The sequence below is a fragment of the Canis lupus genome, chromosome 29 (assembly GCF_003254725.2).
Source record: "Canis lupus dingo isolate Sandy chromosome 29, ASM325472v2, whole genome shotgun sequence".
NCBI classification, from domain to species: domain Eukaryota; kingdom Metazoa; phylum Chordata; class Mammalia; order Carnivora; family Canidae; genus Canis; species Canis lupus.
In genome coordinates, this window is record NC_064271.1 from 32820879 (window position 1) to 32834244 (window position 13366).

General features: G+C 37.0%; 1 protein-coding gene across 8 annotated transcripts in view; it reads left to right on the forward strand.

Moving 5' to 3' along the window:
* WWP1 (WW domain containing E3 ubiquitin protein ligase 1) overlaps nt 1–13366 on the forward strand; it is a 117115-nt gene that overhangs the window by 86546 nt on the left and 17203 nt on the right. For all 8 annotated transcript variants that reach the window (XM_049103865.1, XM_049103866.1, XM_049103868.1 and 5 more), the window contains 4 exons: nt 507–595; nt 4085–4244; nt 7461–7594; nt 7680–7820. In XM_049103865.1, coding sequence (XP_048959822.1) covers nt 507–595; nt 4085–4244; nt 7461–7594; nt 7680–7820 — 524 coding nt within the window. The remainder of the gene's footprint in view (nt 1–506; nt 596–4084; nt 4245–7460; nt 7595–7679; nt 7821–13366) is intronic.

Here is a 13366-nt window from a genome sequence, read left to right on the forward strand (position 1 = left end):
AGGACTATGGAAATTGGATATGGGTATTGTATAAATAATTCTTTGCTTTAGCTGACTGAGTCCCTTTCCTACTGAGAAATGGAATATGTGGTATAAGCAGGACCCAGAACAAGCTCTTTGCTTCTTATCAGATGTTGCCAGTTAAAAAAGTATAAGTCACCTTTTACAAGATTCTGGTAATTTGGGGCGTGACAGGGGAAGGAGTATTTTCTAAACTTAAAAGCTTTCTGTGTCACTCTTCCTCTGTTGCCACTGATCCAAAGTAGAACTACCGTTTAATACTAAAAGAGGGGAAAGAGATTTTAGAAGGTAAATCACAGAAAGCTTAATAGAGTAAGGTACATCTCTACTAGTTTGTGGAACATACCAGTTTATCTCTTGAGTTGAAGGCATTGTACAAGATAAGGAAATGTGTTATTTTGGAAGTGGAGATTAAATTTAAACTGAATTGTTTTGGAAGAAACTTGTGCTGTATGAGTGCTTAAGTATCCATGTTTTTGTTTTAGATTATGGCATTAAAACCCTATGACTTGAGAAGGCGATTATATGTAATATTTAGAGGAGAAGAAGGACTTGATTATGGTGGTCTAGCAAGGTAAAATAAACGCACATTTGCTTTGAAATAAGTATGTCTCCATTGTATGCATTGGGTGTATTCTTGAAAAGATACTTTTTTTTCAGTAGCAATCCAGTTATTTTTAAAAACAAAAGTTAAAATATTAGCACAATTCTAGAGGTAACTGTTACTACTATCTTGTTTATCCTATACATTTTCTCTGCATATATATAAATTTGTATGTATGTGTGATATAGTATATATTTGCTGGGTTTTTTTTTTTGAAACTGAATTGATCATACAACATGTACAATATAGCAACTTCATTTTATCGTTTTATATCTCATGGACATCTTTTCATAGCCTGTATGGAGCTATTAATACTCTCCTTTATTTTATGACACTAATACTTCTCTCATTTAATGGTTGCATAATATTACATTGTATGCAGATACCAAAATTAATGGATCTTAATTATTGCTATTGTAACAGTATATGTTGGTTTTATGTTTGTGTTTTAATCCAATCTGAGCCCTTTTGAGAATAGTTTTTCACATTCATTAAATAGATTGTTAACAGTGGGAAATGTGAAGCAATAAGAGTGGGAAATCCTTTTTTTTTTTAATGAGCAACTTTTTTGCTTTGCCCACACCTAATTTGACAAGTTTATTTTTAAGCAGAACACTTTCATTAAATCTTTTAAAAGAATTAAACCTGCTTTTCATAGGAACAAATCTTTTTAAACTAGTATTTCAGAAGTGTACAGAATTACAAAAATCATAATTTTAGTACAGCAGGCAAAAAGAGATAGGTGGGAGCATATATGTGCAATTATCAGAGGTTTGGTTAATTAACATATTTTCTCCTTCAATGTATTATTAAGCTTTTTCAGAAAAGAAACACTACCTATCACAGTAAATGTTCATATCACATCTGTTGTGATTTATCTCAATTCAGAAATGTTCAGACATTAAAAAATAGGTATATCTTAGAAATGAATTGTACTATTTTTACTGTCTGACTTTATAACATTCATACATTTGTCTGCACTCATAGTTACCTCAACTATTTGGGTTTAGTTTTATGTTTTGAAGGTTTAAATGCACATATCCAGTTACTCCATACCATGATTTTCTTATTCCCAAATTCTTAATTTTGATTCATGTATTAGTTTTAATTTATTTAGGAGTTCACAAGGGTGATATACTCCTTTAGTTTTGCATGTTTGAAAATGTATTTTCTGTTGCTTTTGTATATAAACAACTTCACTAGATGCAAATTTCTTATGCAACTCCAGTTTCTCTACTCCTCTGTAGATATTGCTTCACGGTCTTCTAGCACTGAATGTTAACAACACTATGCAGTGGAAGGACAGCCCCTTGTAGGAAACTTTTTCTTTGGGTGCCTACACAGTCCTTTTCCTTGAAGTTCATTAATTTCATTATTGATTGTTTTATATCTTTTCTTAGGAACCTATTAAAATCTTTCTTAATTTAAGGGAAATTTTCTTCTATTATGTCTTTGAAAATTTTTTCTGTTCCATTTGTTCCATTTTTCTTCAGGAACATCAGTCATGGGTATGTGGAATCTTCTTTGTCAGTCTTACATGTCTGTCATCTTTTCTCTGATTATTTTTATCTGTGTGCTTTTCCACTTTGTTTCAATTTTCTCAAACCTATCCTCATGTCACTGTATGCAGTACTGCCCTACATTTTGTTGCTTCTAATGTGATTTTTCTTCATTAGTGGCTTTACTGTTTTCTTCATTTTCTTCTCTAGGCTCTGCTAGCTCATCTGTTGTCTCATAATTTTCTAACCTATCTCTTTAGTTTATTTGAGAATATAGGAAAGGATATGTTGAAAATGAACTCTTCCACCTCTTGTTAGTTAGAATTTTTCCTTCTTTTCTTTTAGTGTCAGGATATATAGGTCAGATACCATGTTATAGGCATTCTTCTTTTGAACATATTCCATTTTCTCTGGGCTGCTGTTTGCTAAAAGTGATCTGCAGCAACTAGAAAGTTTATTTCTAGTTTTTTTTTGTGTCTAAACACATTCTCACAGACCTGTCAATCCTTTCCCTGGGGGGCATGTCTTACCTCAACCTTGTCCCAGTGGGAAGTCACGTGGTTCAACTGCTATATTGGGACTGAATTAAGTTTGGTTAATTGGTGTTTTGTCATTTCTTAGTTGATTTTTTATAGGGAGAGACTCCCTTCTCTACCTATTAGGCAGTTTCTGAGATTGTATTTTTAAAGCTTTATAAAGAAAAGCTTTTGTAAATGGGTTTCCAGGCTAGATCTGGCCTGCCTAATAATGTCTCCCATTGTGATTTTTAAGTTTTTTCAATTATTTGACAGCATTAAAGAAAATCACTAGATTATGCTTAAGAATCAAGATTTCTGGCTTCTCTTTAAAAACCTTAGACCCACATTCCCACCTTCTCACATGACATCAATTGGCTGAATCTCAGTAGCTGATTCAGCCCTGTAGGTTAGATACATTCTTTTTCATTTCACTCTGTGCCCACCACTGCCCTGTCATCTAAGGACAATGATTATCTGCCTAGAAAGAATTCTTCCTTAAAAGTGGTAATAACTTTTATCAGGAATACAATGAAGAATGAGGGGTTGTGGTTAAGTAGAGAATATGAAGCCTGTGTAGAGAAGGAAACCACTTACTGATGGTCACTATAAGCATTTGAGCTTGGAACCCTGCTTTAGAAGTAATTTCTTTTAAAGAGAGTCTTGCAGATTGGGTTTATTTTGTGTTATGAATTATTAATCTTTTATCTAGTTGGATTTCATGTATTCGACTTTGATAAATGAGGCAGCATAGGTGGTAATAAGTTAGAGTATGCTTATCACATTGAAAGATTTCGTGTTTTTAATTTTAGTTCCATTTGTAATACATTGGCAATAAATTTAAAACTTTTGTAGCAGTAATGCTTTCTATGTCAGTATCACCAACAAATACTTACTAAAACCTATTGCATATAGATCCTAGAATGCCTGTGAGTTAAGGCTACAAAAATATATATGAAGACATGGCTTTTCCTTTTGAGGAGCTTCTAGTCTAGTGGATGGGCAGGTCATGCATGAATGGGAAGATGAATAATATTGTGGTTGTTATCACAATACCACAAAGTATTCAGTGATTGATACAAATCAATATGCTGAAAGTTGCTTCAAAAAATTGCTGAAGCAGGATATATCTAAGTTGACTGAAAGCAAAAGTGGGACCTACCCAGGCTGAGCTGACACTGAGGATACATACTCAAATGAAAGTTACAGCATAGACAGAAGCATGATATCTATGAGTGGCACTGAGTTTGTGGTTTGGCATCACAGGAACTGCAGGTGACTGGATGGAGGGTCAGATCATAGGAAGACTTAACTGGAGCACTAAGGAATTGGGCAGTGAAGTTGTTAAAGGCTGTTGAGCAGAGATATATGTGCATGGGTATATTTAAGATGTTTTTAAATTCATGTATGTATGAATGCTAAAAAATAATCTTACTTTCTTTTAGAGAATGGTTTTTCTTGCTTTCACATGAAGTTTTGAACCCCATGTATTGCCTATTTGAGTATGCTGGCAAGAACAACTATTGTCTACAAATAAATCCAGCATCAACCATTAATCCAGACCATCTCTCATACTTCTGTTTTATTGGTCGCTTTATTGCTATGGTGAGTCCTAATTTTCCTTTATTTATTTATTTATTCATTTATTTATTCAAACTTGCTTATTTCAAAAATATTTTAGGGAGGACTTAAAAAAATGATCCATGTTGTCCTTGATTGTGTATATTTACAAATTTTGTTACCAAGGAAGTTTGCCTAGAAAGAAGAACAGCATATTTTTTGAGTACCTGTATGAAATCAAGATTGTGAATATGAGGATTATTAATGTAGCTGCTTGGCTATTAAAAGTCCTTTGATTTTATAGATAAAGCTTGATTACAGTGTGACTTTTTCTGTATAAAAGGAAAATCTGAGTTGTATAACAATTGTACCTGACTGATATTTTGGGAGTCTTCAGAACTTTGCAGAAGCTCTTGTGGGACTATTGTCTTTTCAGAAATATTTGTGTTTATTTGTACATTTTGTGTTTATTCACTCAGCAAATATTTATTGAGCACCTACTATGCATCATAGTATGACATAGAGGAAACCATGAAGAAAAGACGTAGTCCCTGCTCTCAGCATCTAAATTCTATTAGAGGGAGAAAGAATAACACATAAGTATGTGCTGAGGGAAAAGGAGTGTTGCTTTTTCATATGGCATGATTAGAGGAAACCTCTCTGAGGGGTAGCACATAAAGAGAAATGTGAAAGCAAAGGATTGAATGATGCATATATCTTGGAGAATGACTTTCTAGGCAGAAGGAACAGCAAGAAAAAAGTTCCAAAGTGAAATTACATTTTTGATTAAAAAATAGTATGCATGGAACAGAGTATATGAGAAAGAATTTGGCCAGAGATGGGATTATTACTAAGTCTACTTGCTGCTGTGTAGAAAAGAGACTAATTAGGGGCAGAGGAAAGCAACAGTGGAAGCAGAGAGACCATTTGCCACAATCCAGGTGAGAGGTGATAGTGTCTTGGACTTGAGTAATATAGCAAAGGAGGTAGGGAGAAGTGGTTTGGATTCTGGAGCTAACAGAACTTTGACGGCTTAAATTCACAGCGTGAGAGAGTCAAATATGGCACCAAAATTTATGGCCTGTGTGTCTGGTTGCATTTGCTGTATTGTAAGGTGGCAGGTTTGTGGCAAGAGCACATTTTTGGGGTTGGGAAAAATCAAAATTCAAATTTGGAAAAAATGTAGGTCTAACCTCCAAATGGAGATATATAATAGGTAGTTGAGTATAAAAGTCTGGCAATGAGGGGGTATCTAGCTAGGTTAGGGCTATGTGATTATTTAAGGAATAAGAGTAGACAGAGAAGAAATTTAAGGACATTTGCAAGTAAATCAAGGAGATGGGAAGGAACCAGCAAAAGAGCTGAGGCAGAGGAGGTAGGAGAATCAAACAAACAAGAACAGTTGCTAGAAGACGAAGGAAGATGACCAGCCCTGTCCAGAGTGCTGGTATGGTGAGCAAGATGAGATCTTAGAAGTAACCATTTGATTTGGCCAGCGGAAAGATATTCAGGAGCAGTAGAGAGGAACAGTTGATTGGTGGGAGGGAAATCCAGAGAGAATGGAAAGAGAAATGGAGATGACAAATATAAACAAATATTTTAAGGAAGTTTGCTGTTAAGGATGATAGGGAAATTGGATAGTATCTAGAAATAGATATGGAATCGAGAATGGGAGGAGAATAAAATATTTACATGCAGATAATCATGATTAAGTAAGAAAAAAGAATTTGATGAGGTCAAAGAGATAGGGAATACAGGAGCAGTGATCTTGAGTAAGAGAAAAAGCAAGACCATTAGCTCAGAGTGAGAAGTAGAGAAAAGAACTATTTGAGGAATGAAATAGTCACCCAGGAGAGTGACTGCAGTGGGGAAATAATAATTATCAGGCTCCCACCAAGCTCCCACTGGAGATTGTTGGTCATGAACTAGTCAGCATGGTTGTATGTGCATTTCTATCATGTTCCAGTACCTAGGCACAGGCATGGAGTAGGTTAAGGGTTGTGTTTAGCTGGGCTTTGGATTTTGCCAGAAATTCATTGAGGAGAGGCTGGGTTTGAAGGTATACAAGAGAGTAATTTTAATGATTGATGATGGAGTCAAAACTGAATAAGGGGAGAAATAACTTTTTTGAGAAGCTGAGAAACAGTGATAAGGTTCCATGTATTCTTTAGATTCCAGTGGAGTCAAAAATTGCAAAAGGCAGTGAGCTAGAAAATTAGGTGTGGTTCAAATTGAGTTTGTGAAAGAAAACAGTTATTGCTAGTAACAGTATCTAAGGTCATTGATGTCAAGAATGTTTAGATGTTGAAATGTCCAAAATTATGATGGTAGTGTAGAAGAACACGTCATTGAGGGAGTTACAAGGAGAAACCCAGAGATCTACAGTTGATGACAGCAACGTGAGGGTGAGGGTGGTGAGCCACTAATGGCAGTATGAAGCCATGAGTTGGAAGACGGGCACATTTGAGGAGGAAGAATTAGTATGAGGAGCAACACCTGCCCTACTTCCAGGCGTGGTGACATGAAGAGGATGGGAGAGAAACAGCACCCCTTTGGGAGGACTTGAGGGAAAACAAGTCCTCAGAAAAGTGCCAGAGGTTTGTTAAATCAAGGTGCTAAAAGATCTTCAACGAACAAGTTGAGTATCTGGGGGATTTTGTTAATGATGGATTACAAACTTCAAAGGGCAAATCATAGAGGTAGTTTTGGGAGTGAGGGGAGGTGTGAGAAATGGAATTGGATTTTGAAATGGATGGGCAATTGGTGGTGAGAGTTGGGGTGCTGAGAGGGTCTGGCACTTCCTGTGTTGGCTGTTGTGAGCAACAGTGAAGGCAAATGGAGTTAGTCCTGCAAATCTCTTAAGCAACTGTGGTCAGAAAGGAGTAGAAGGAGGGGTCTTGTCTTGCTGATGTATGCACAGGAGCCCTGAGGTTTTTTCCTATATTTCTGCATCCAGGTAGGTAACTTAATTTATAAAACATCCTAGAAAGAGTGGAGGTTTTGTTCCTTTACCGTCCTCGTTGACAGTTATTGATAGGATGTGATAGAGCTAAGTGTTTGAAGTCATTTAACTTTGTATTTTGTGTTTCATACTTAATACATTTCATGTAATATTTTGGTTTTCATGATTTATGCCGGTTGCTTATTTAAGTGCTTATTTTGGCCTGTGAAGCCTCACGTTTTCTCTGTTATCATTGTGCTCTAAATAAGAAATTGTTGTTCTATAAATTTTTAAGTAAAAATTTTTATTTCTCTTGACAGGCACTTTTTCATGGGAAGTTTATTGATACTGGTTTCTCTTTACCATTCTACAAGCGTATGCTAAGTAAAAAACTGACTATTAAGGATTTGGAATCTATTGATACTGAATTTTATAACTCCCTTATCTGGATAAGGTTTGAAGATTTATCTTTCAATAAGGCATTTTCTTAAAGCCAACTTAGATACATTAATTAATCAATGTATATTTGTATCACCTAGAGACAACAACATTGAAGAATGTGGCTTAGAAATGTACTTTTCTGTTGACATGGAAATTTTGGGAAAGGTTACTTCACATGACCTGAAGCTGGGAGGTTCCAATATCCTGGTGACTGAGGAGAACAAAGATGAATATATTGGGTAAGGTGATACACCTGATTGACCTGAATCTCTAGAACTTCTAGAGCATGTCAGAACTAACTCCTCTGTCTGTACCTTTAATTTTATCCCATGTTCACTCCTCTGGGAAGCTGTTCCCGCATTCATTCCCCCTTTCACTTATCCTTTTTTGCATTTGCACTCTATCTTGGTCTGTTTATAAACATGCTCAAAAATTCAAATGTACTAAAATAACTTCTCTTGCCTCTAATGTACATTTATTTAAGTTCTTCTCAACAGTACCAGTGTTCTTGAAATAAAGGAATAAATGATGACCTTCATTTTCCCACTCGCACGTGCTGTATGCATTCTACCTTTGTCCAGATCAAAAATTATAGAACAGTGGGGCTTAAAAGGGCTTTGCAAAGACTGTGAAGCTTTTTTATTTCTAGGTGAAGCACCCAGGGTGCTCTTTCAGGTTGTAGCAAAGCCCAGCCTGAAGCCCAGGCTCTGACCAGCACCCTGATGTTCATTCCTCTTCCAGCTCACTTTTCCTCTTTAACTTACTCTTTTCATAGGACCTGCCAAGCCCCTGTTTTGAAACCCTTCATTTTCTTGAATTCCATGATCCTGCACCATAGAAATTTTCTTCACATTTTCTGTAATGATGGTTACCTAAACCCCAATTTCGTAGCTATGCATGCTTCCCAGGTTCTTTATTCAACCTGCTTCTCTACAAAGCCTGCTATCGTGGCTTCAGTTTTCTATTAAGGTAGTATCTTCAGATACTTAAGGTGTAATTTCCATTTGCCAGCAAGGTAAATGCATACCTTTCCAGAATAGAACCAGATAGTAAATATTTCAGGCTTGTGAGCCACATACAGTCTCTCTTGGAACTACTCCACTCTGCTATTGCAGCACAAAAGCACATAGAATATGAAGAGATACTTGTAGCTATGTTCCAGGAAAACTACTGAGTACTCTGAAATGTGATTTCAAATCATGAGATATTCTTTCAATATTTTCTCAGCCATTTTTAAATATTTTATTTATTTATTATTTATTTATTATAGTCACAGACAGAGAGAGAGAGAGAGGCAGAGACACAGGCAGAGAGAGAAGCAAAGCAGGCTCCATGCACCACGAGCCCGATGTGGGATTCGATCCCGGGTCTCCAGGATTGCGCCCTGGGCCAAAGGCAGGCGCCAAACTGCTGCGCCACCCAGGGATCCCTTTCTCAGCCATTTTTAAAAAGTAAAGACTATTCTTAGCTCACATGCTATGTATAAAAACCTGATGACAGGTTGGAGTGGGCCCATGGGCCACAGTTTGCCAACTCCTCAACACGTCAAAATCAAAATTCTCAATTTGTTTTCCTATTGCCTCACTTGACCTGTCTCTGTTGATGATACTATCATTTTTATGCTCTTTCAGGCTTGGATTCTCAGTGTCACCTTTGTCTCAAATTTTTATGTTGTTCTTGATATTTGTTTAAAAAATGGGATCATATCATACATGTTACTGTCTAGCTTGGTTATTCCATCCTCCACATCAGTAAAGAGAGATCTAACACATTTTCTAATAGCTAGATTAATTATGATATATCCATCTGTCATTTTTGCTAGTAGGTATCATTCAGGTTGTGTCCAGTTTGGGCTACTACAAAGGCAACACAAAACTTCCTTAAGTATAAATCTGTATACCTGCTGCTTTTGTCTTTGTGGGATAGATTTCTGAAGTGAGATAATTCAGTCAAAGACCCTTTAATAGGGATCCCTGGGTGGCGCAGCAGTTTGGCGCCTGTCTTTGGCCCAGGGCGCGGTCCTGGAGACCCGGGATCGAATCCCACATCGGGCTCCAGGTGCATGGAGCCTGCTTCTCCCTCTGCCTGTGTCTCTGCCTCTCTCTCTCTCTCTCTCTCTCTCTCTCTCTCTCTGTGACTATCATAAATAAATAAAAAAAAATATTAAAAAAAAAATCAAAGACTCTTTAATAGATATTGGTGTGTTGCTTTCCCAGAAGGTCATAATTATCTTTTTTTCTCTTTTTAACCCATAAGTTGCTATGGCCTTTGAATTTCACATCCTTAATGTCTCCTTGTTTATTAAGTAAATGCAGCCATTCTATGTGGCATTCTAGGCCTCTGGCTTCCTAGTTTTCTGCTAAACTACTGTTGTCCAATTGGAGTTAAGCCAATGACTGATTTTCTTCTTTGTATATATTTGTATTCTCTGACATATTTCTGTTTTGCTTATTTGTCATGCAGTAAGCATTTATTACTCTTACTGGCAAAAACAATATAGCCATTTACATTTTGAAAACATATTTACAAGGATGGTCCATAAGGCACTGGGCTTTCTGTACTTAAGCCTTAAACTTTCCACAGGATCCAACAGTAGTTACTTAATAGCGTAACTGAAGCATTTTTAAAAATACTGTCCATATTTTCAAATAATGAAAACAGATTAAATACAATTTCATCATATGAAGTTCATATTTAGTTCACTACTTTGAATTTTATGTATTGTGTTAAGGTGATCACTGTTTTCTAAAGTCTTATCTGTATAACACCGTTATAAAAAGTTAATAACTAATCCTGAATATAAACAATTTTTGGATAATTTCGTTTCAGTCTCTGAAACCGTAACAGACTTTTTAATCTTGTATTTTAATCTTGCTCTTTATGTGAGACTTTATGCTATTATGTGAGACTACTCTTCTTTTTAAATTGTGATATTTTGTTTCTAGTGTACAGAGTAGGACCTCCATGAATCTATGAGTAAATGAATGGTAGAAAGATGTATGAAGTGCTGTCGGGATCCAGAGTGAGAAGGAAGTCATTGATTCTGTTGGGAGAACTGAGGAAAGTTCTTCATAGGACATTGCGTATGTTAGGTCTGAAAAGACAAGTGGAAGCTAGCCTGGTAGATGGAGAGTTTTGGGGGGAGGGAAATAGCAGGAGCAGAGGAATTTTTTTTAAAGATTTTACTTATTCATGAGAGACACAGAGAGAGAGGGGGGGGGGCAGAGACATAGGCAGAGGGTGAAGCAGGCTCCATGCAGGGAGCCCGATATGGGACTCAATCCTGGGACTCCAGGATCACGCTCTGGGCCAAAGGCAGGTGCTAAACCGCTGAGCCACCCAGGGATCCCCTTGGAGCAGAGGAATTGAGGTATTAAAGGGATTAGTTTATCCTGAGAATCTACAACCACAGCACTGTGGTAATAGTATCATGGTGAGAAATAGTGGCTAGCTAGGAGCCTCAGGTGGTAGCCAGATTGTATATTAGTCTAAGGAAATTCTTATGTCTAAGAAACCTGGAGTTTGCTCTAATATAAGTCATGAAAAACTAACCAAAACCAAGATGAGGTGATGAGAATTGTTTTTGGAAGGCTAATTCAGGTACCTTTGTGGAGGATGACCTGGGAGGGATAGATGGATGGAAGAGAGTGGTTAGAGATCAGAACATAGGTAAGAGGCTCTTTCATTCTTCTTGTGGTTGAGTATCATAGACCTGAAATAGGACACTGTAGACATAAATGAAGGAATGGATTTTTAAGGATGTTATAGGAATAGATTAGTTCAGATTCAAAGATCAGTTACATATAGTGAGGAAAATACTAGCAAATGAAATATTTGAAGTTTCTGGATTGGTTAACAGTTGCATGTGTTAGCAGGATATCCAAGGAAGGAGGACTTTATATCTTAGTATCTTAGGAGGAAATCAGGATTTGGGAATTCAAGAATGACTGGCTTTTCTGTGATGATTAAGAGTTTAGGTAATTAATGATATCATGTTGAGGTAGTTAAAAGAAAAGAAGGCAGAGATTGCAGTGATACCAACATCTATGGAACAGTGAAACCAATGAAGGAAATTAATAAATAGCCAGAGTTAGATCAGATCAGGAATGGTGGTATTGCCAGACCAGGGAAAAACTGAAGTCGGCTTGGCGAATGCCAGTGCCCAGTGTTACAGGACGTTCATGCACAGGAGTGATTTTGAAGAGGGCCTGGGGCTTGGCAATTAGAGTTCTTTGGTGATATTTGTAAAGAAAGGGTTTTTTTCCCTCCTAGAAGAGATGTTGAAAGCCCCAGACCATTACAGTGGTTTAAAATTTGGGTGAATGACCAAGTAGGATTTATCCGTGGGACACAAGGCTGGTTCAACACCCGTAAAACAATCAATGTGATTCATCATATCAGCAAGAGAAAAACCAAGAACCATATGATCCTCTCATTAGATGCAGAGAAAGCATTTGACAAAATACAGCATCCATTTCTGATCAAAACTCTTCAGAGTGTAGGGATAGAGGGAACATTCCTCAATATCTTAAAGGCCATCTATGAAAAGCCCACAGCAAATATCATTCTCAATGGGGAAGCACTGGGAGCCTTTCCCCTAAGATCAGGAACAAGATAGGGATGTCCACTCTCACCACTGCTATTCAACATAGTACTGGAAGTCCTAGCCTCAGCAATCAGACAACAAAAAGACATTAAAGGCATTCAAATTGACAAAGAAGAAGTCAAACTCTCCCTCTTCGCCGATGACATGATACTCTACATAGAAAACCCAAAAGTCTCCACCCCAAGATTGCTAGAACTCATACAGCAATTTGGCAGCGTGGCAGGATACAAAATCAATGCCCAGAAATCAGTGGCATTTCTATACACTAACAATGAGACTGAAGAAAGAGAAATTAAGGAGTCAATCCCATTTACAATTGCACCCAAAAGCATAAGATACCTAGGAATAAACCTAACCAAAGATGTAAAGGATCTATACCCTCAAAACTATAGAACACTTCTGAAAGAAATTGAGGAAGACACAAAGAGATGGAAAAATATTCCATGCTCATGGATTGGCAGAATTAATATTGTGAAAATGTCAATGTTACCCAGGGCAATTTACACGTTTAATGCAATCCCTATCAAAATACCATGGACTTTCTTCAGAGAGTTAGAACAAATTATTTTAAGATTTGTGTGGAATCAGAAAAGACCCCGAATAGCCAGGGGAATTTTAAAAAAGAAAACCATATCTGGGGGCATCACAATGCCAGATTTCAGGTTGTACTACAAAGCTGTGGTCATCAAGACAGTGTGGTCCTGGCACAAAAACAGACACATAGATCAGTGGAACAGAATAGAGAACCCAGAAGTGGACCCTGAACTTTTTGGTCAACTAATATTCGATAAAGGAGGAAAGACTATCCATTGGAAGAAAGACAGTCTCTTCAATAAATGGTGCTGGGAAAATTGGACATCCACATGCAGAAGAATGAAACTAGACCACTCTCTTTCACCATACACAAAGATAAACTCAAAATGGATGAAAGATCTAAATGTGAGACAAGAGTCCATCAAAATCCTAGAGGAGAACACAGGCAACACCCTTTTTGAACTCGGCCACAGTAACTTCTTGCAAGATACATCCACAAAGGCAAAAGAAACAAAAGCAAAAATGAACTATTGGGACTTCATCAAGATAAGAAGCTTTTGCACAGCAAAGGATACAGTCAACAAAACTCAAAGACAACCTACAGAATGGGAGAAGGTATTTGCAAATGACATATCAGATAAAGGG